This window comes from Chlamydotis macqueenii, chromosome 1 (genome assembly GCF_036417535.1).
Source record: "Chlamydotis macqueenii isolate bChlMac1 chromosome 1, bChlMac1.mat, whole genome shotgun sequence".
Taxonomy (NCBI): Eukaryota; Metazoa; Chordata; class Aves; order Otidiformes; family Otididae; genus Chlamydotis; species Chlamydotis macqueenii.
Genome location: NC_141556.1, coordinates 60,480,951 through 60,504,502, shown reverse-complemented (window position 1 = coordinate 60,504,502; position 23,552 = coordinate 60,480,951). Strand labels below are relative to the sequence as shown.

Sequence of the window (23,552 nt, the reverse complement as noted above, 5' to 3'; positions counted from 1 at the left end):
GACGTTGTCACAGTGTATCATGGAAACCCAAACGAGAGAGAGTTGATTTTATCTAGGTTCCTTCGTAATAAGTTCTTCCAGATGCTTCCTTTGCACTGATACCAGTATTTCTGCAGTGCAGATAAGATGCTTAATCCAGCTGAAAAGTCATCCTTGTGTTTGGGGGTAAGGCGGAGGGGAGAGGGTGAAGAGGAGGGAGTAGGAAGAAAAATAAGCCACTTGCCCGGCAGCAAGAAGACTGATAATCTGTGAAATTCACAAATTTAGAAATCCACTTTAGAAATCATTGTATTATGTGCTCCTTTCCAGTCCTTGGGTTCTTTCTAACATTTCTCTAACAGTGTCTACACACCAACCAAGAAATTTCCAAACTACCGTGTCACTCTTTGTCCAGACTCTGTCATACATTTACAAACAGCAGGAGGCAAAATGTTTTGAGAAAACCTATGTAACCCTATTCAAACTCCTCAGAACAGTGGTCAAATTACTGTTTTCAGTGGAGCTCCAGTTTTCGACTGGAGTTTCCAGCCAAAAGAAGGCATCATCCATCTTTCTCTTGATTACTTAGGGGTTTTTTTTTGTCTCCAAATACATTAGGTAGCTGTTGGCTGGACTCTACCAGAGAAAATGTGTCTTTGTTGTTGGGTATTTTGGGTTTTTTTTTTTTTTTGGCCTTGCATCCAGTGAAGACTGTGAGAATTTGCACTGTGAACTGAGAACGTTGTTACTCGGTATCATGCTTGCTCTTGTGTCTGTTTTCTCTGGATGCTTTTAGAGTTCATAGGGTTTTAGGACAAGAGCAATAGTTTTGCTGGTCTCCTTTTCTAGAGTTGAAATATGCTACAGAACCATACTTCAGGCCACAGGTGTCCTTTGCAATCTTCTATTCTCATCCAGACACCTGCAGGTCTCTTGAACCTGCATTACACCGTGAAGGGAAGCAATGGCACAGCTGTGGATTCCCATGGTCTCGCTGCTTCTTGGGGCACTTCTTACCCTCTTGGAACCTTTTATGACCTCTCCCAAAACACAGCTTTTACACTCTAATATAAAAACTGTAGGTAAATTTTATTCCAGTTTCCATTTTTTAAAACATTTTTCCTTCCACTGTGTCCACATTCTACGTGTTAGTCAAAAGATCCACAGGAAAAGGGAATGGTACAACCTCATATCTAATAACTTTTTTAAAACCACAACATTTGCTGTGTACTGTGAATTGAGCCAGATTCTCCAAATTGAAATAGGGGTCTCAAAGAATGCAATTCAAGGATTCTGAAAGTTTCAACTTCAGTTCCCTGGGGAAGGAGTTGTGATGTCACATGAAGAAGTGAATGGGTTGCTTGTCCAAATTTTCTTCCACATTTAGAAATGTGAATGTGTAGACAGTTCATATAAGATAAAAGAAAAGATTCAGACTACTTTTTCACTTCAAAAGCAGTGTTCAAAATCCATGTCCAAACTGGCTGAAATGGAAGATCTATCCAATAGTTTCTTTTTTTTTTTTTTTTTTTGAACTAAACCTCTTGTTCTTCCATTGAAAAAAATGTTTAAAAAAGAGCTACTTAATTTTGTTTAAATTTTCCTTGAGGAAAAGTATTTCTTTTTCAATCTTACCTACACAATTAGAAATATGCTTCCATTTTCTCAGAAGGTTTTAAAGAATCCCACTATCTTAAGTTAGAGGAGACTACTGAGAGTTCAGGGGAAGCCATAAACATATGCACAAGGTACAAATAGACCTCTTTTCTGATGGCTTTGAAACAGAATTGTGAAAGGAGAAAGACGGAGCTGTTGGCAAAGAAACTTCCATGGAGTTTGGGAAGAACAAGATTCTCTGACATCTCTGTGAGCCAAGAAATATTGTTTTTCTATTACATTGATTATCCTAGTTTTTAATATCTTTGAAAACCTATTCTGTGCTGAGACTTTTACTTGCAACTGTCTAAGCTATTATCTGCTTTCCGCTTGGGATGAGGACCAGGTTCCCACCTAACCAGGTACCTTGAAGATACTTTTCCTTGGAATGCTGGTAGTCCTCCTACTGGCAGTGGAGTGAGATCTGCTCCTAGCAAATGGAGCAGACCTCTCCCTGAGGTGCTGTGCAGCTGCCATATGTGTGAACATCTGCAGCTGTGCATTAGAAGCAGGGTTTTTCCTCATGACTTCAAGTCCTTCTGCATTTGTCACACAATTTTCAGCTCTGTTCTTTGACAGTACCTTGAATCAAGACTTCGTTTCAGTGTCTTTATTTCCTTTCTTTACAAAATAGATTGGATGTTAAAAGTATTGAATTTTAAAGGCATGGGTTCATTTTAACCTACAGTGTTGTTCTGATGGAGACTGATAAAATAGCAGGCCAAAAAGTAAGGGAAAACAGCATTCCTTACCTCCTTCATGCTGTACAAACAGATCTGTGATCAGACTGGAGTCAAGAGTTATACAAAATGTTCTGTGCTCAATACAAAAGCCATTAAGTGCCCTGTTACCAACTAAAATGTACAGAATAGGGTTATTTATTATTTTCTACTAGTCAATTATCTGACTAACATCTAACATGTTGGCTAACAGCTGGTCCATTGGAAAAACAAACCCAAAAAAGTTCTATTTTCTTTTACAGATACTTGATTTTGTGGGAGACAAGCACTAACTGTGGAAAATGTAGTTTTGTTGAAAATCTGGTTGTTTAATGGATAATATTTTGATGGCAAATGGTGCTTAAAGAATTTTTAAAAATAAGTTCAAATCCATCTTTCTCCTTATTGGTTTTAAGGGACAGTTAGTGGATGATGCTGAAGAGCTTTGAAGAAGGATTCCCAGGAAGCAGACATAGCTGAGAAGGGAGATTTAAATTGTGATTTATGATGGTTTTTGTCAGTTTGTGTTGTTAAAGCAAATCCTTACATGGGAGGAGCTGAGTATGGCTGGCTTGCAGTGTGTCTGAGGGCAGGTTAGGTAAAGCACCTGCTCACAGGTGCTCACTCTTAATGTGAGTGAAAAACAGCTGAGGAAGGGACAGAAAGGATGTAGAGACTCTAATACTGTATAATTTAGATATTGGCTTGATGTCTGACAGAATGCCACATATCCAGGGGAAAACTAAGTCTAGTTAGCACAGGTGAAAGCCATCTAATAACAGACCTTTGAGCACTAGCCTCCTTAAATCAAGAAAGATAATAAAAAGCCATATTCTAGGGAGGGGGGAATAGTACCTCTTGGTTTCACAGGCAGAGATTTAGGTTTTCTGCACCTTAGTTGTTTAGATCAGTGGCTTTCAGCCTTTCCAATTTGCACTCCCCTAGCAATTCCCAGCGAGGTAGAAGCCAACTTAAACCAGTGGCTGTTAGGCTTTGACACTGACATAGAAAATACTGAATAAGAAAATGGATGACTTTCACCTGGGAAGCAAGAACCTTAATTTGAACAAGATGATGGTGGGGCACAGGAGGAGGACTGGGCCCCCACATGCTGCTGATACCTAAAGGCAGCAGCTTGGCGGTTGTACCTTGCTGTGGTGTCTCCTTCCTTTCCACAACAGCAAGGGCTGAATCCCTCCAGTCGGTAGAAAGGCGCTGTAGCACCCTGGGTTACGGGTTTTTGATGGCGAGGCCTGATCGCCTCACATGACTGACAGCTGTAATTTTCATTACTAAAGCAGAGGAAAGGCCCCACCCCAGCCAGTGCTTTACCCCCCTGCAACACTTTGCTGAGATGAACTGTTTGTAACTATCTCCCTTTCACTTTTACCTCAGGAATGGTTGGGAGGCCACAGACTGCTGGGCACCCACAGGGCCTCGGCAGGCCAGGCCAGCACTGCCCGTGGGTAAAGGAAGCTGCAGCAGGCTCTGTGCCCCAAGCCTGGAGAGCTGCCATAACTCCTGCATGTCCCCCCCCAGCCCTGCTGCCTGTTTTGCCTTTGGTCAGGCCCCCTGTGTCTTGCTCCTCTGTGGTGAACATGGGGCCTTCCATGCCAGGGCTCTCTTGCACTTCTGAGCCAGGCACCCTCATTCCCTGTCACCTGGAAAACTGTGAAACTCAATACAGAAGGCTCTTCCCACCACAGAGCAGGGCAGACATGGCCACCCTCTCCTCCCCAACCCTCTCCTCAGGGAAGGCTGGAGCCAGGAGACATTTTCCTAGGGTGTCTATGCTGTTAATTAAAGGTAAGAAGGGAAGAATGGTCCATGTTGTGAGAGGAGACAGCCTTGACTATTTTATCCACCCAGTGGTTTAAATCCCTGCTGCACGGTCCTGCCTCCCACCATAGAGAAGATGTTTGTCCAGCTACCGGCCAGGCCTGACGCTGCTGCTGAGCATCAGTGGCCTGTGGCAGCCATGGCTGCTTGGCATTCAACTACTGCGTGCTGAAGGTTTGTTGCATACCGACCATTTGTTTAGGAAAAACAAATGAAAAACACAATTTAAAAGTGATTCGAAATGTGTATGTTGGTCCTATGTGCTGAATAAAAGCGGGCCCCTGAAAGGCAGGGGAGGAGTGTGTGGTAAAATAATTAGAGGCCTATTGTCATGCAGATGCAGAAGAGGGGCTGCTCACAGTGTCTGCGGGTAACTGTAAATCTGGGTTTTCCTGACATTCAGGGGACTGGTGTTGCAGGCTGAAGGGTGTTCTGTTAACACCACTTGCCTTGTATGTAATGGAAGAAATGTTGTGGTGCGAGGACTGAAGACAGCGTTTTCCAAAGTGGGGTTTTATTTGTGTGCGTCGGTTCTTGGGACTGCACAAAAGGCCTCCCAACCAGGTCTAATGTTGAGAGGAGATAGCCCGGCTGTCTTAATATTTAGCATCCTAAAGGCTCCCTTAAATAACTTCTAAAAGTTAATTGTATGAAGAAATGAAACTTGCGGCATGGTGTACAGCCACAGTGGTTTATCTCATTGTTGAGGTATCAAAGCCTTCTACACTTAATGCTTTCGTTGGGGACAAAGTTGTTAAAATATCAAACTGTGTTTGAAACAAGTGTTTCCCTAAGAATACCTTTCTGGAGACACTGATTGTGCCTCATTCCAGCTTTCACTTAGGAATGTTTTGTATGCTTCACAAATCACAATTTAATAGGAATTGTTCTATACATACTTCTAAATTGTTTCAAAAGAACCAATGTGAATGAGGAAGAATCCAGCATTTTAAGAGTTTTATTTTAATTATCTTTATTTATCTGTTATTCAAATTTTTGGAAAGTCAGCAAACCAGAGTGTTACTTTGGAAACAGTTAATGAAGAATAGTATCAGAAAAAATATCTGAAAAGGAATAAAGTACATTATAGAATGTTTTTAATTTCAGTTTTTCTTTTCAAAATTAATCTCTGTAAATTTATAAATATCTGTTACATATCATATGTTAGGATCACACCAGTGGATGAACCCCATTAGGTTAAATGCCTCATCTAATGCAAAACTTGGATAAGGCAATTGTTCCCTTAAAGGTGGTGAAAGTGTTTTTATCTTCTGACATGCTTCTAGAGGTCTGAGAGTTGCTTTTATTTTTGGTATAAATTTATCCTTTTCAATGTCATTATTCCTATGCACCACTCTGCTCCTGCTGTCAGTGATGTTTGCAAGGTTTATTGCCTTAAGCAGTATCTACAGATGCTAGTTTGGGGAACATTGTTATTTACATTTCCACAGTTTAGCCAATATTTTGAGAAAGCTTTGGCACTTGAGAGCATTTTTTAGAATCAGATAATTCCTTACTAGGAATTCTCACTGAAATTACATAGTGGTTTTTTTTGTTTCTTAACAGATGAGGAGAAAGAAAATAATAGAGCATCGAAACCACACTCAACTCCAGCTACCCTGCAATGGTAAGATGCTTTTTTAAAAAAAATCAAGAAAAATTGCTCCCAGTTTTTTTCTTATACTTTTTGCAGCTGAAGAAGATAGAGGTCTTGGACATCTTAAACAGTTTTAAAGATACCTTCACTGTATGTGTTTAATCTGCTCATTAGTATCCTGTACAGCATTTCTCAACAAATGTCTAACTCTTATGAGATTTGTTTGAACATAGAAACCTCTGATATAGTTTAGAAGATCTACTTGTTTGCCAGCTTGCCAGCTGGTGATTTGTGGTTTGTCATAGTTGTTATATTTATTACAAAAAGAAAACTAGTACTGAGGATTTTTTTCAAGACTCACATTTGTTTCAGTGTGTGATGAAGCCCACCATTACTGACCAATTTACTGAAATAAGATCTCTGTAATTTAATGAAACAAAAGAAGAGAGAGAGTTTGAGGTTTGATTCATTTGTCAAAATCCTCTTGCAAATTTAGTGAGGGGGAAAAAGGAAGAGTAATTAGGAAGAGAGAAAGAGGATGGGGAAATGAAAGTTTGTGAGTTAGTCTACTTGCTATGAAAAATGAACAAGTACTGTTCACTGTGATTTACAGCGGTATTTTAGGCTGCATATTCTGTGATGTTACTTACACTTCTAACATCCCTTTCTATAGGTTCTCTCTTAGACTTTTGTGGACTTTTCTCCTAATTTGGGTTTCTAATTCTGGTTTAGCTTTCTTAAAGTTGTAAGTGATCATGCATCTTTCAGGAGGTATGTGGCAGAACAGAATGTTACAGAGAAGCCTTGGAGCATGCTTATCTGAAAACCTATACTCCTTAGCTTGTTTAAGTCTTTTAAAGAAAGACCTTTATTTCATCTGGAAGTACTTCTCATAGTTTTCTGGATTAAAAGATGAGGTTATTGGCAAAAAACGCAGGATTTTTAGTGAAATGTTAGCAAAATTATTTCTCTGATTCTGTCAGTCTCTTGGGAGATCTAACTGAACAAACAGCAAAGAATAATTCAGCCAGTGAATTTTATTCTTTTTCTTTGCCTGTGAAATTCTCCAATTCTGTGAAATATACATAAAGTGATTTGGATTATTTTGTCTATATTTACTTTTTAAACTTCATTAGTTAAATTTTAGATTTAAAAATTCCCAAGACCTGTGGGTTGAATTAGAAAAGGTTGCTGCAAGTATTCAGTGTTCTGCCTGAAAGAAACTTGCAGACACTTTCAGTCTAAATAATGAGACAGTCAAGTATAAATAAAGGCATTTAGATCTAAATTATTGTTTCTTTGTACCTATTTCTGTCACAAAGTGCTCTTTTTCAGAAGTTGAAGAAAGATGAATAAAGAAAGAGTGACTACAGACAGAGAGAAAATTATTAAAATAATAGTGAAATGTCATAGAGGTATTTTGTTATTTTCTGTTTTTTACCAACGCAATTTCAGCATGGTTCAAAGAGAATAACAAAGCTAAAATAAAATAGCAGGCAGGGCTTACCAGCCCCAAATTCAGAGCACTGTTTATTTTGCGGTTGAGTCAGCTAAGAGTCTTTTCCAGAGGAGCAAATAACATAGTAGCCAAGAAGTCAGAGTTAATTAGAACATGTCAATGATACTGTTCCCAACAGAAAACATGCAAATACTGTAAACAATCTTTTGCCAAATACTTTCAAGCTTCCTCGGTCATAAAGGTTAGTAAATCCCAAACTCCTGGGATATTGAGCCCTGCTGGAATGCAGTGTGCACGCTAATGCTCATTCAGCAGTGTTTGCAATAGAATTCTAGAATTTTGATTCTGAAAAGGCTGCTTACATCATCTTCCCTTCCCCCTTGCTAGTGTACTGGCTTACTACCTGTCTGTTGTGTTGTGCTGTGTTTCTTACACATGAAGGCAGGTCGGACATTCTCTCCTCTTTGAGTTTTTTTGCGCATCTGCAATTTCCTTCATTCAATTTTCCACCCAAAAATACATGAGGGAGCAGAAAGCAAAGAAGTTTTCATGTCAAACAGAATTATGATTGACTTGTCTATTGATAAACCTGTAGGTAAATTTTCCCAGCTTAGTAGCCATACCATAGACCAGTTTTCTGGTGGTTTCCATATGCTTTTCAGCCTATGTACTGCAGCTTTGAATTGGTATTTCCTGGAGAAACTGTGCTACTGCGTTTGATACATTAAATAAAATTACAAACTCAAAAGTAATGGTCAAATTGCTAAAGTAGTAAGCTTGCTTTGTGTGAAGATGTTGAGTTTTCACTGTTCTGGAAAGCCAGACACATTAGCATCAGGTTATTTGTACTGCAGTAGCACCTAGCAACTCATGGGTCAGTAAACTATTGTGGTCAGCACTGTACAAATGCTGGACTGAGCGCTTCCTGTAGATTTAGCTTTACATGTTTGACAGTTTTGCCTGCTTAGGACTCAGAGCAAGTTTTTGTGCAATCAAGAAAGACAAAAGACTAAATTTACCTGAATATGCCTTGGATAAGCATGTGTCCTACCCTCTTACAGGAATCTCTGGGCCAGGTTCAAAAGGTGGAAGTGGTGGGGTAAATTATTGACCAGATTTCAGGATACAATACCAAACTTGCCTTGTTCTGGAAAATGAAAGCACCACGATAGTCTGCAGCATCTAGTGCCTGCCGAGTTAAAGCTGGTCGTGTTTTTACTGTTAGATGCTACTGTCATTTACAGCTAATGAAGGCAATGGAGTTTTGGAGAACAAAAACAGAGGAAGTGTCAGTAGCAAGGAAAAAGAAGAGGAAGAAAGTAACAGGAAAAGTAAAGCAAAACATAAGGGAAATACGTAAATTTTGTCACATGGTTAATATTGCCATCAACTTCAGTAGTTATTCCTTGTCTGGCATCTTACCAAAAAGAGTGAACAACAACAATCCCACAAGGATCTATCCTTCATGTTTATGCCTCTCTGAAGGCGAAGTACATTGAACACTATAAATGAGGAGGAGCAAGAAGTAGCTGAAGATGCCAAGAAGCATGTCTGGATGACTGTCAGCCTGATATTCTTTTCCTGGAAACAGGAATTATGTTTTTGTTTTGTTTTGTTGATGACATGAAATGAAGTGAAAGGCCTGGTAAATGTAGCATTACTGCCAAATACATCATAATTGGGAAAACTATGCGAGCTTGAATTTAACCATTAAGACATGAATATGCCAATACCTAGTATCCTGTGCTTGTCCCATGTTCCTGCGTTCATTGTAATCTGTAAAGCTATAGCTTGCTAAACACTTGGCTCTAAAACATTCATGATTATTTCGTTGGTGAACTGGTTGACCAAATTGTAAGTGTGGAACTTTATTTTACCTCAGTATTAGGCGGGGGGTGTGCATGCGTGTGTGTGTGTCTGCTTGTCCAGACACAGAATTATTCAAAGCATGGACAGCCTAATTCCATGCAGTTTGGTGGCTTGCAGTGTAGATGCTCCGAATAATAACAGTATTGTGAGGCTAAACTCAACGAAACTATTCTATTTTCTGCAACGTTCATAAAAAGAAGTGAAAAAGAGGAAGACAAAGCATTGCTAGGTAATGGATTCTCCCCAGATTATTAGTTTCTTGGAAATTATTACAATGCATTAAAACGAATCTGTTCTAAAATCCTTTGTGATTAGCAATGGTAACATCACAGTTGTTCTGTTGCCTTCATATCTAAAAACAAGTCTGTAACAACATTACAGACCTGACTCTTCTATAGAATAATCTCATTTAATCTAGCAGTATATCAGTGTATAAAGAGGGAAACAGTAATAGGGACAGATAAAATTGTCATTCCGGTAGAAGGATTAGGGGGTTTATTGCTATACTGTAGTGGTACAAAAGGTCTCATTGTGAACTACTGGCTTTATTAGGACATTTAAAATGTTATATATATATTATTTCTGATAATGATTTGCTAGGTAGAAGATTGAGTTCATTATCTTTCTACAATACTGTAGAATGAAGCTGAATTCAAAACATGATAAAGTTGTTAAGTAAAAGACAGGAAAATAAAAGAAGTGGAGCAAGATGGGTTTTTGATCATTAAAAAAAAAGTTCAGGTATAATGGAGCATTGTTCAGTGTCAGACTAATGACTCTCTGTGAAAGAGAGGAGAAAAAGAGAAAAATTCATCAGATATGAACAGAAATAATTAACTGCTTTTCTTTCTGTCCTGTCTTGGTCACGGAAGCTGACATTCCAATTAGCAGCTATAGTATACAAACGAACTCTCCAGGTTTTGAAAGGAGGTTTTGTAAAAGCGCTATGAATTTGAGGAAAGATGCCATGATGATATTTCTGTAGAAACCAAGGAAGAATAGATGTTGCCCGTACAAACTGATTCCATTCATCTAGCCGGATATCTTATTAAAATAGTTTGCAGTCACAAATGATCACGATAACGGAAATGAAAGGTAGGTATGTCCTGAAAAAGGCAATGAAGGAGAGAAACTAGATATTTGAAAGATGCTCTACAGCTGTCAAATGACAGGTGGTTATTTACTGTAAAATTGGAGTTTTTGAGAATATCTATTAATTTTCTAATACATTTAAGAGGAAGTTGCAGACACCTTCTCCTCCCAGTAGGCATGGCAGACAAGCACACGTGTGGCTATATATGCATATGAGTGACACCATGGATGACAAGATTAATTATGGTTTAAAATTAAGTGTGTATGTAAATACCTATTGAACTTTCTTGGATCAGCAATCATAAAAATGTAATTTCAAAGGAATATTTCTTCTAATCTACAGATTTATAATGAGCCCAGTTTCAGATTTTAAAGATGAAGTATATGCCTATTCATATATTTGATGTATAATTTAACATTCTATAGTTGTTTGTTTGCATGTTTAAATTAATAATAGTAATTTCCACAAGTCAGAGTGGGTTGTTATTTCACTATTTTATTCAGCATTGTATTCAGATCATGGACTCTTTTTTTCACTTTGTCCATAAGGAATAGCAAGAAAACATTCTACAAATACGATTTTGTGAACATTCTTGAGTGTTTATAAATAACTTAGTTTAGCCACATCTGCATCCTCAAGGTAAGGAATTTTGCAGCTGGAAAGGAGTGAAAAGAATGTCATGAACTAAAGGTGACCTGTCCCGTAAAGAATGAGAGAATACTTCCCCTCAGTGAATGTTTGTTGTTTCATAGTTGTACATACATTTGTTTACTGCAGGATCCTTTTAGGCTATAACAGATTACTAGTGTATTTTTTTCCTAAAAATAGCAATTTGGAGTATGGTCAAAACACAGTATCTCTTTGTGCTAATCTCTACTTGCCTGAGAACTCACAGCTTGTGTTTTTGATAGCAAGTACGAACCAAATGAAGCAAGTAAGTTTTATGGAAGTGAATTGGATGGAGCACTTAGGAACAAAGCAGAGAAAATTTAGTAGACAAGCAGAAGTGAGAATGTTTGGTCTTAAAGATACAGCTTTGCATACTGTTTATCATACAGGACATCCAACATACTTGCAGTTCTCTCTGTTTGATATTTACTTTTTAAGGCTGGAGGAGAACTATGAGATTGCAGAAGGTGTTTGCATTCCTCGAAGTGCTCTCTACATGCATTACTTGGACTTCTGTGAGAAAAATGACACGCAACCTGTTAATGCTGCCAGCTTTGGGAAGGTGAGTCTAAACAGCAGTATGATGCCTTGAGCTCTCACCTGGTTCAGGTGAATTTGGAGTATTGAAAAGTATTAAATAATCATTTACCATTAGAGATAGAGGTCTATGAATGGAATATCTTATGTATTCAAATTATTGGACAAAGGCTAAGATTTTCAGTATTTTTACGTTTGGAATAATTTCTAAACATGACTAAGCTCCAGAATACACTACATTTTTTTAATTACTTCAGTCCCTAGCCTAGCTGACAGTCACATGGTATACAATATTGTCAGCCTGGAAGTCAAATACAAGCCAGTGTAAAGACATCTGCATCGGGACCTTCACTGCTTTAACAAAAAACAAAACAAAACAAATATATATATATATATATATATTTAAAATAGAAGGGTAAAATATCAATCATTGAATTCTGGAGCCTGTCTATATCATTCTTGTAAGCATGACACGGGATCCTTGAATTAATGATACCAGCCCATGCTGGCAAATTCACATAGTGGAGTACAATGCCTCCAGTTGTGAAAGTCCAGAAAGCATCTAATGGCATTTGTGTGGCACTGCAGGTACAGGCTGCCAAGGTATTTTTGTACTATGATTCCTTGTGCTTCCACTTTCTAGTCCAGCTCTAGTAAGAGCCACTATGGTTGACTCTAGACGTACAGTGGAGACGCACTCTTAGCACAGACACAGCTGTGTGTTGTCCAGATGTGAGTAGTAAAGCTCTTATGCTATATACCACTAGCAGATGTTAATGGCTGGCTAGAATGTTACATGAAGTTCGTGTTTTGGATTTACTGGTCAGGGGATGTTTTCCTCTCAATGAAAAATTGGATTATATTTTAATATTTTTAATTTTTCATTTAAAACTGAAATTTTGTCATAGAATGTGTTCTTTAAAACTTGTAGGCTATGAAAAAAAACAAAATGTAGAATTTGCCACTGTTTTTTGAAATGCTTGCAAGCATGAATCTGAAGCCGATTGTCCTGCAAGCTGTTCTCTTCTAGTGTTTGCAACATTTGTTCTATAGAAGTGCTGTGTATTCAAAGAAGAAAAAATGTTCCTAGGGTAAGTGCCTGTGTAAAGAGTAGGTGAAGGAGAATAATGCATTTAATGAGATGTCGTTTTCTATAGTGCATCTTTATGCAGGCAATTTAGCAAGGCAAGTAAAATGTACCATGTTGTAACATTGCTATTTTTGTTGTGTCTCAAAAACCTGCATAGCTTTGTTGATTCTGTGTTAGGTTTCTGTTTATATACACTGTGTAATTGTGAATGAAATTGTTTGTTGTAGATATTATTGCTACCAAGTGGTAAGTGTAGTGGCAACATGTAATCTAGGAATAGTGAGAACAAGAAACAGATTTCATGCAGGCTAACACATTTGGAACGCGGGTAAAATTTACATGATGCTACTTTTGCTGCTGCTAAAAATTTCTGTAAATTGTAAGGTATAAATATTTGGAAATTATTTCATCAGAACATAAATTTACCAGGGATTTCACCAATTTTCAGTATGCAGCAATCTTGTTACACTGTATATAACTCCATCCTCCTTCTCCCCTGTCCCTCATACACACACCTGTTCATTGGTAGGAGTGCCTTGACCTAGCAGGACAGGTACAGTGTCTTCCATCCAAAAATCATGGCATTCCAATGTGTTTTTCCTGTGCTGTGATCCAAGAGTTTTCCACTTGGTTGCAATAAAGTTCTGAAGCAGTGATGCATTCAATTTGTTTTCCCTTTTTGTGGAGAGGAAGCCATATAGAATCATCTTAGTACTGTCTCAAACTAGTGCTTCTTGTGGCCATTACTTTTGGATCTGGAAACTGAGGCTTCTGCACAGGTGTGTCCAGGAACCTCAGACAACACAAATATTGAAGTGAACAGGCTTCTGCATCTGCAGAACCCGGAGCAGAGCCCAGTGATTCTTTCCAACCTGTTATTGCTAAGAAAATGTACTATACAGTCTTGAAGATCTGCAAGGCAGACACCCACTTCATTCAATCAATAGTTTGCAATCAGCTTCTCAGGAGCCAGGTACACAGATGAAGTTTTAGCCAACACACAACAGAGTTGTTATGTGACTTAAACAGGACACTGGCAATGTGTGTTGCATAAATGCCTTGGAGGCAGTGCCGTGAAATAGGTGCTCTTTGAGGAGTTCCGCACTTAGCTGCTGAAACAGAGACCCCAGACATGTTTGTCCTTATTGGGAATCATCAAGAGCCCTGCAGCTGTCATCTCTTCCAGAGAAAGGAGTTAGTTGTTCTGTGAAATTGTGGACAGTTCGCCTTTCAATAGACCATACTGAATTTATGATTCATGTTTGAACTTTAGCTCTGTGGGCAATATTAAACATTTAGGCATTCTCTTTAACAGACTGGTAGTTTTCAGGAAGAGACATGGAGTTTAGCACATTAAAACAATCTGTAATAAGTCACATCCTAATGTATTGTTGCATGCTTAGATACATCTCAATTAACAGAACAGTGTTGATTTCTCTTTTAAAGATACAACTGAAAATGTGTGAAACTTGCCTTAAAGTGATGTCTCCAGGTTAAGGTTTTGTAGACAATGCTTCAGCTCATGTGTACTTCTTAAGCCTGATGAAAGTCAAATACATCCACAAGAGAGCGTGGCAGGAAGAACAGACAAATTGTTCACGAACAGCTGAACTAATGAATCTTGTTTCCAACCATCTCCTGTATTCCTTAAATTCACAGCCTTACCTAATTCTTATATAATATCTCCGTGTTTCCCTGCAGTACATTCAATTATTTCCAAGTCCCAGTCACTACATCAAGGTCTTCCTTCTTTCAGTTTTCTGACACATTTACGGCACCTTCTTTCTGCATTATTTTTAGATTTCCTGATGCCTGTCTGTCTATTTGCTTGTCTCTTTTTCTCTCTTCCTCCCGTGCCAACAGCTGGGCAAGAAGCAGCATGTGGGGTGGCTGGTTTGGAGCAATAGAAGTGGTGACTGGTTGCCTTATACTCATGGTTGTTCAGTCAGGTAATGCCAAATGGCTCAGCGAAAGCCTGAGCTTTCTTCCTGTCTTGTCCTCAGTGTTAACATCAATATGCTCTCCCCGCTACCCAGCCAGCAACCTTGTGCCCCTCAGGCCTGTGCTGCGAATGCCTTGGGCTCTGCTCTGGGACCCTTTGGATTTGGAGAGCAGTTTAAGGTGTTTCCAACTGGAAGTTCTGCCGCTGCCTGCAGCAGGGAGGGCAGAGCACATGTAGGGTTGTTTGTTATTTTTTTTCTGAGCAGCATGTTAACATAAAATGCTGGTGACAATTAATACACTGAGCTAGGAATTATGGTGGATGTAGGCTCTGACTCATTATTCTCACTGGGTTTAGTTGCAAAAGCTAAACCATTCTGAATTGGTGCCTTCACTGAATCAAATAAAAAGCAGGAATGTTTTGAGCATTTGCAAGGCCCTCGCTAGCTATTGCATACAGATGTGTGCCATAAGGGTTGTTGGTTCTCTCCTAGCTGTAGCATGTCACCCAGCTGTTCAGCTGGGTTGGCAGATCTTTGAGCTTCTCTTTCACTTTTGTTTCAACGCTGATTTTTGTTCTTGTTTCTGTTGTGACCCTGAATGAACCTTACTTTCTTAATAAAGCCCCTTGAAGATGTAATCTTCCTTCTCTGCACCAATTTCCCCTGTCCTCCATGTCCACAGTTCATTGCTTTAAATTTACTGTGCAGTGATACAGAAAACTTAGTTTCTAGTGGTGCAACCTGTTCGCATCCTCCTGAAGTGTTCTTCCCATAACTCCTATATGCCCCCTGGAGGTTAAATGCTTTCCTGTTCTGTTTTTCTTTTTTTTCTTTTGGTGCTTTCCTGCCACGTCTTTTGACAAGCAATAATAAAGTAATTTTTGAAAAGGAAAATGAAGGATACTGACACTTTGCAGCGTGTTTCTCCCCCAGCCTGAGGTCCCTTTACATCACTCTGGCAGCATGAAGAGGTTTAACATGGATGCATGCTCACATAAATTTTAGACCCTCTTTGTTACTCCCTGACTGGCTTTGCTGTAAGTGAAAATTAGATTCCAGTAATTTTATTTCACTAAATAAGGAAGGGTAAAGTCCACAATAGATTGTAATATTGCTTAGGAAAGAGATCATTTACATTTTTGTCCAATATTTCCACACCATTTAAAAAAATATATATATTTTATTTTTTTTTCCAAAAGTTTACTTTGTTCCAGGGAGGTACAAGCTGTACCAGCCAGAGTCCTCTTTTATCACTCTGCACTGTCTCTATACCCAGAAGTGTTGCCAGCAGGACTGCTTCTCCAAGCATGATTAGCATAAATAGGATTTACAGTTTCATGTTATAATATATATATATATTTAATATTTAAAAAGGACAGACAAGTAGCCTTATTGAAACCTCTTTGATAATGACATTGCAATGTGATTGCTTTCTGATTTGTCTTTGTATTGAAAGGCACACATCTGGAAATTGCTTGATGTGCATAAGGAGATACTTCTGCTGAAGATGTAAATTTTTTTCCTTTACTCTCAGTTTACTCTTAGGTATCCTCAATAGCAACAGGTATAGCAAAGCCAAATTTACTCTTAGTGCTCTCTTCTGATAGGCTAAAACAGCACTTGCTTTATTATGAAGAATTACTACATATGGAATGGGCTTTTTTATTAGACTTTTTTTTTTCCTAGTCAATATTGGGAAGAAAAATAGAACTGAGGAAAAAATCAATCAAAAGCTGAGGATGTGGTTTCTGTTATTGCATCAAAGGATCGCATCAGTTCACCAGCACTGTCTGAGCAATCTCTACTTTTCCTCATCCCTTTTCAACACCTAAGGTTTCTGACTGAAGGACACTTAACACCAGTATGACTTTGCTTCCCAATTCAGAATCTTCTAGGCCAAGTTCCTCTGAGGAGGCCATAATAATACAAGTACTGCAGAAGCAAGCAGTCATGCTGTTGTGGGGAACTGGGGGTTCTACAGTATAGCTGGAAAGGTCTTTGCCCCCTTGTCTCTGCTTCACTGATCCTTTATTATTGCAGGTTGCTGACTAATGCCTTTTTCTCGTTGAGCTTGGGGAGTAAGAAAACCAGCAAGGACACCTCAGTTTCTTTTTCTTTACTGAAGATTTGCCCTCTAGCAAAGGGATTTTTACTGGCTTTGCCACTTCAAGCATCTGGCTTCTAGTTAGGTCTTCAGCATGAAGTAGAGTGGCCTCTGGGCCACTTTACCTCATGCCTTGTCAACACGTCCTAGAGACTGTTCTTACTGCACAGGGTCTGCCAGAGTGCAGGGATCCTGGCTCTCAGCCTTTTCCCACAGATATGCTGGGTGATGGCAGTAAACATGCTGGCAGCATGACAGAGCAGGGGGAATTGTGCAGGATTTTAGATCTGCTTGGCTTTGGCAAGTCAACACTGAAAGTTGCTGCAGCTCAGCTAAGCATCTGAGTCAGAGCATTCAATGTCTGCAGCTTTGTTGGGATGAAGCAATCTGTTTGATCGTGCCTTAGGCTGAATTCCATCTGACCAGAAGAACTGCTGAAGGACGATATTGTTGTACATAGATGAATTTGAGGAGAGGTCTCACTAGCTTCACTAAAGGGTCCAGTTCAGGTGGAGTTCCTCATGGAGTCTAATCTCCATAGCAGGCAGAATTAGGCACAGGTAGTAGAGAAAGCACCAGCAGGCTTTTTTTTTTTACTTGCTTTGCAGTATCAGTTGAGATGTATCAGTGCTAGAAACAAGATCTTATCCTACAGCTAGACCGTGCCCTGTTCTGCAAAATGATGAAAGTGAATGAAGAGAAATGGGAAGGTTATTGAATCTAACCAGAAAACAGATCTGGAGTCAAGAGTACTGGACTCATACACTACTATCTTCTCTCCTGGGCCATACAAGTGAGCGAGCAAGGAGTAGAGAGGGTATAGACACAGTCACATCTCTTCTCCTTTTTTTGCATAGTCTGATGGATTTGGAGGACAGGAAGGCTATTTTGTAATGGGCTAATTTGATTATACTCTTTCCTATCAGTGGATGTTTGTTGGGGCAAAGCTTTCTTGATCTTTTCCTCAAGGTAATCTTTGAGCTAAAAGGTACCTGTTAACACAGGTGCTAATATTAATGGACTGTCTTAGGGCAGGATTTTCAAAAGCACTGAAAGAGGTGGGGAAACCCCAGAATGATCCAGCTGGAGCAGTACCAGGCCAAACATGAACGAGCCTAAAAATCCTACACTTATCATAGAAGATTGAGAATATCAACGCTGTTTGTGTTTCACAGCAGTGAGAATAAGGAAAGCATAGCTGTATGGGAGTATAGTTGTATTTGGCATCACTAGTTTCTTTCCTGCTGCTATGGCAAAGAGGCTTAAGACCGAAACACTGCAATAGTATTTGGTAAACAAACACAGATCTTCCGTACCTGACTTCGCAAAAGAAAAGTATGCCCTCTAGTTATGGGACTTGAAACTTGAGTAGAGATAAATAGAGCCAGGCCCCGTTATGAATAATTGTTATCAGAGGAATCTCTCTAGAACTTCCCAGAGCTGCAGAGCCTGGAGCCTGACATCCTTTTCTCATTCTGGCAGACTGCAAATGCTGAGTTGCAACTTAATTTGATTTTATTTAATTACTCTGGGAAGTTCCAGAAGCACGTCTAGAATTATTTCAAATAGAAAGGAATAAGAGTCATGAAGAAAAACATCCCTCTAGGTCAGATGCACTAACAAAATGAAAATGCCTTTTGAAAAGTGGCAATTTAAATTATTCCAGGGAAAAGACTTCTAAAAGTCATCCTCTGCCTATTGCCCCCAGAGCAAAATATAGCATTTTGACATATGGAGGGAGTAAAAAATTATTTCTGAAGTTTCCAGAGATCTCTAGTTTCTTCCATCCTTATTTGTTTGCATGAAGACAGAAGCATAAGATGCTTTATAAGATAGTTTGGATTTTTTTTTTCTCTAATTTGTTTTAGCATCTCATATCGTAGAAGAATTTACATGGAATCATTGGGAAACATAAATTTCAGTTTGATAGTGAATGCAATGAGGAGTGATGGGTCACAGTGTAGGTGTGAAGGCAGAAGAGACAATAAATTCCTCATTTTAAAGCTGAGGCTGGCTCTGCTTGTGTTGGAATATGACAGTGCTGGAGATACCAGGAGAGATGCAATGGCAGAAGTTACAGCTGGCAGCAATCAGGACGAAGGAATGCACCTTTGCAGCCATTTGTGGGTAACAGAGCAGCTCCTGCAGTTAGCTGTGTCTAGGGTTAATAGGTTGTGCAGACTACAATACAGACCTTTACAGAGTACATTTCTTTAGTTGTTGCTCATAAAGTGTTTTGCGTGGATGCTCAAGTAACTGATATAATTTTTATTGCATTATCTTAAGAATTACTAAAAATAAAAGTGACTAGATATTTAATTCAAATTTATTCAGACATCTTTACTAGCTTTAAAAAGCCGAAAGGGGACAAAATTTCTGTTAGCTCCAAGATCTGTGCAATGTAGGTTGAAGTTGTACTACCAGTGTTGTAATCTCAGTGTGAGAGAGTGGTATGAGAAGACTTTTCTTTCCTGCATTCGCTTTGGCTGCCCCTGACATTCAGAGTGGAAAGGTTACTGCCTGTCAGAAGGAAAAAACTCCCTTTATGTCCTACCTGCACAGAGATTCCTAAAACCATGTATCAGGATTGTCTGCAAAAGGATTAAAAAAATGCTCACCTGGATATACCAGTCCCCTGAAAAGATGTAAACTATATATATGTTGTTTTATAATGTAATGACTGCTGTCTGGCTCTTATGTATATGTAAGCAATTACCAAAAGAACTATGGAGTTGCAAAAAGATAAGGCAGTTCTTAATATTTTTTTTTTTTAATCAAGAAAGGCATACAAGGTCTTCTATAGGTAGAAGGTTCAGATCTTGAGCAGGGCACAGAGGAAAGAGAGGGAGAACACAACTAAAGTCTAGTAACTGAGAAACAAGTTGAAGGCGCCTTGGTTTCTGAGGCTAACATAGTAGGGGCAGAAGTTATTTGTATATTAAACTCCTGTTCTACATCTGTCTCAAAACCAAAAAGCCAAATAGTATAAAGTAATGCCTAACAGTCAAAACTGCCACATAATTTATGTATAATTTCACTTGAAAAATGTAAAACCTGTACCCTTTTACTCAGCAGATCTCATAGGGCAGCTGAAATTGTGTGTGCTTCAGAAAAGTATGAGATGAAATTTCAGTTCCCTTGAAGGACAATGATAAAAGGCCTGTTCACTCCAAAATTCCCTTGGATACCACCCATGAGATTTTTTTGCCACTGCTTCTGTTGAGAAGCCAGTGCTGGTGTGAGAACAGGGACTGGGCTCCATTCAGAAAGCAACTCAAACTGCGTGGTCTGGTCTTGATTTGTTTCTTGCGCAACCCTGCTGCAATGATGAAAGGAAAATGATTCAACTTGGTTTTCGGATCTGAACCTGAATTTTCATGTTTGACAATTAGGAACTACCTTCCCTCCCCACCCAGCTGTAAAATTAACTCATTTTCTCTGTAGGGACTTAAAAGTTAATAAACATGAGACACAATAATGATGTATTTTATAGGGTGACATTTCAAGCTGAAAGTATGATTTAAAAATCAACATTTTGGATCCTCTGTTTTTTCCATTGATTTCAGCACACAGAGAACTCCACTTTGTCCTGCCTGATCTGACTTTCTCTCCGCTTTCAGGGAAATCTCACTGCCTTGGCAATATCATTGCACAGGAATTCACATAAATGTAGCTGAATATAAACATTTATATGAACAGCTAGTTCATTTAGTACTTGACTTTTTTTATTCAAAACAAAAAAATACCAATGCTTATGTGTATGAGCACCCAACCATGAGTATGCCGTGTTATACATATTTTAAATATGTAGCATTAGATCAAAAAATCCTGGCATTTTTTTCAAAGGTTAGCTAGACTTTTTTTTTTTTAAATTATTGTTAGAGAATATTTTAAGTGCTGCATACTTTTCAGCTGTATTCTGAAAGGTGTATCTCATTGTTTAATATGTACTGTATTTAAAAAAGAAACAAACAAAGGAAAGAAAAAGGGATCATCTGATCGACTGCTCCATTATTCTTCTCTTTTCCTCATCACCTCTGCCCTGGTATGTAGAAATCGGCTGATTTATTTAAATCCCAGGAACTCTCATGGCATATGCTTCGTAAAGTAGCATTTACAGTGTGCATTGTAGCACTTCATCATTACTAGAAACACTTGAAAGTAATATGGGTTCATGTTGTTCCAAAAGGAAAAATAGAGTAAAAGTATCTCTTATATTAAGATTTACTTTTGAGTCTACTGCTGTAAAATAAACTTTTGGAGAGGAATTGTGTTTTCTGAATGACAAGTGCCACCAAAAAAAAAAAAAAAATTTCAAAAAAATCCCCTAGCGCAAAAAAAAACCCCATCCTCAGAAAGTAGTTCTTCAACACTGCCCTTTTTCCCACAGCCTTGTGGAGCCCCCAACCCTGTCTGCAGAAAATGAAAGAGAGAGGGGTGGGATTAATGTGTAATTAAAGGGAATTTGGAAGGCTGAGATGTTGCGGAATGTTAGATCAGTAGCTGGAACAGCATGTGGTGTTCTTTAGGCAGGCTTCATTGAATCCATACAAAAAAAGAAAGAAGGGCTGCTTGCCTGTCTGCTCATTTATCAAACAGCTAGGCTGAACTTTCACAGCTCCACAAAAGTGTTTTACTGTTTGCTGAAGTTTTGCTCCAGAAATTAAAGCTGAACAACCTACCGACTCTGAGTCTATGCTGCATTTTTGACATCAGCCACATTGTGCAAAGCTCTTGGAAACCAACACAGGTCAATTTTTGCATGATACAAAGGGAAGATGATTGTACATTTACTTAAAAAAAAAAAAAATTAATGAAGAAATGGTCAAATGTGTGACATTGCAATGTCTTTATTTATATAGCACCTTTTGATCCAAATACGTGTTCCGAGCTTTCAGTCATCAATCAGGATTAAATATTTATCACAGTGGCAAAGTGGCTAATGGAGAAAAAAAAATCTATATTATTTAATCAATTGTAATTGATGTTTTCTTCTAGTTGAGCAGTTATATTCCATCTTGTATGCCTGTTTTCTTTTAATATTAGTGAGTGTCCCCCCTAAAGAGGAAACATTTAGCAATTTATATAATGGCAACACAATTTAAATAATTGTAAATTTTAAAAGTAATAAATTCTTTTTGCAAGTGAATCTTCAAGGCTTACTGCAGTCTTTCCTGCATGACTGTTCTGTCAGAGGAATTTTCCTCCTACTGCAGACCACACTGAGAATCAGGTTCAATTCTGTGAGGTGCTGAGTGCTGCCTTTCCAGCAACTCCAGCAGAGCTTTTTCATCAGATCTAGCCTGGTTGTCAGAAGGTCTGATTACTGAAGACACAATCTACATTCATTAATCCATTTCCTGAAATGCATCTGGCACTAAAGAAGTTTTGTTTTACAGTAGCAATGTTCTTTTAATCTCTGCTGACAGACTGGAGTCCAGATCCTAGATGATACCCTGCTGTTTCTGAGATGCACTTATTTCCCGTAGAGGATAAATTGATTACGAGCTATCTTTACAAATGCAGCAGTGAGTCTTCCCTGGAAGTGGTGCCCTTGTCAAATAGTAAAATCTTTTCAGGGAATCATCTTTTAGAAAAAAAGTGAGTGTTTAATGGCAGGACTGTGAAGGTCTTTAAAAAACTGTGGCCTCCAAAACTCTCAAAAGGAGAGTTTCCTTTATTTGCAGTAAAACCAAGTTTCTTGATCCTGCAAACTGACATAAATAAATAGTAGGCCGATTCTAAGTACAATCCTCCTTAGCTTAGAGGCAGAACTGATCGTAGATTTTTAAGGAAATGTATTCTACTTCAGTAACTTCTGAAAGCCTTTATTTAAATTAATAGTAGATAATGGAATTATACTGAATTTTAAAGTCTCTTTACCCTCTTTCAGTAATGGAAAAAAACCAAAAGCTTTATTTCTGATTTCTCCTGCCATATATTTTGCTAACAGTGCAGTATAGTTTTTCTGCTATTCTCTCCTAACGGTCTATATTAAATTAGCTATTGGTAAATGTGCTTTTAATTTTTTTCTAATATCAGCTCTATTTATTTGCAGATAATAAGGCAACAGTTTCCACAGCTAACAACAAGAAGACTTGGAACCAGAGGCCAATCAAAGTAAGCAGTGTATGGTATTATTATCATCTCACACACTCTGCTCTGGCTTTACCAAATAGAATAGTATAAGATCCGGGAATAATTTGTCCAGTTGGGGACTTAAAACCCAACTTTAATGGATGTTCTATTGTAGTCTTTACATTGTCTTATTGATTCAGCAGTGACCCTGCAAAGGTAGTGTAAAGGATACCTTTTACCAATTTCATCAGCAATATTTTCATATTGTTCTTATCACGTTTTTCATCTCAACTCACTTTACACAACATAAAGGACATTCACACCTAGGAGTAATGGAGCTACTATTGCAGGCTGGAAAATGACAACTGTTTAACATCATGTTTCAGTTTAGAGGACAAGTGCCAGAATGGTATCTGGAATTTAGGTAGGAACATACATTGGCCTAAACTGCAATTGTCCACAAACCTGTATTTAACCACCATTTTTCCTGTGTAATGAAATCCCACAGATCTTCAAGTGATCAAATAATTCGTTTATTGCCTTACTCAAAGATGGTACTTCCTGAAAGCAGCTAATCCCAATTCTGGAATGAGAAATTTATTCAGAAAGAAGAATGCAATTCCTGGAGTATTTTGCTTTTTCCCGTTGTTGACAAGATGTGATTCTACCAATTTATAAAGAGGATACAGTCACATTTTATACTTTTGTCTGCTTGTGGACTCCATGAATTTTTTCCAGTGGAGCTTTGGATCTTTTTATGGCAGACGTAAGCCCCTTAAAAAAAAAAAAAAGAAAAAAAAAATCTACTTTTCTTGATTAGCTTTAACAGAATCCTACAGGGTAGTCTAAGGGTAGTCTCTGTAGATTGCAACTGGAAAATATGCAAGGGGGAAATTAAAACCTAGGACAGTGTGTTTGCA

At 38.4% G+C, this 23,552-nt stretch overlaps 1 protein-coding gene across 1 annotated transcript in view; it reads left to right on the top strand.

Moving 5' to 3' along the window:
• RFX4 (regulatory factor X4) overlaps positions 1 to 23,552 on the top strand; it is an 86,818-nt gene that overhangs the window by 20,890 nt on the left and 42,376 nt on the right. Inside the window, exons 3-5 of the mRNA XM_086740140.1 lie at positions 5,760 to 5,820; positions 11,319 to 11,442; positions 22,613 to 22,674. Coding sequence (XP_086596266.1) covers positions 5,760 to 5,820; positions 11,319 to 11,442; positions 22,613 to 22,674 — 247 coding nt within the window. The remainder of the gene's footprint in view (positions 1 to 5,759; positions 5,821 to 11,318; positions 11,443 to 22,612; positions 22,675 to 23,552) is intronic.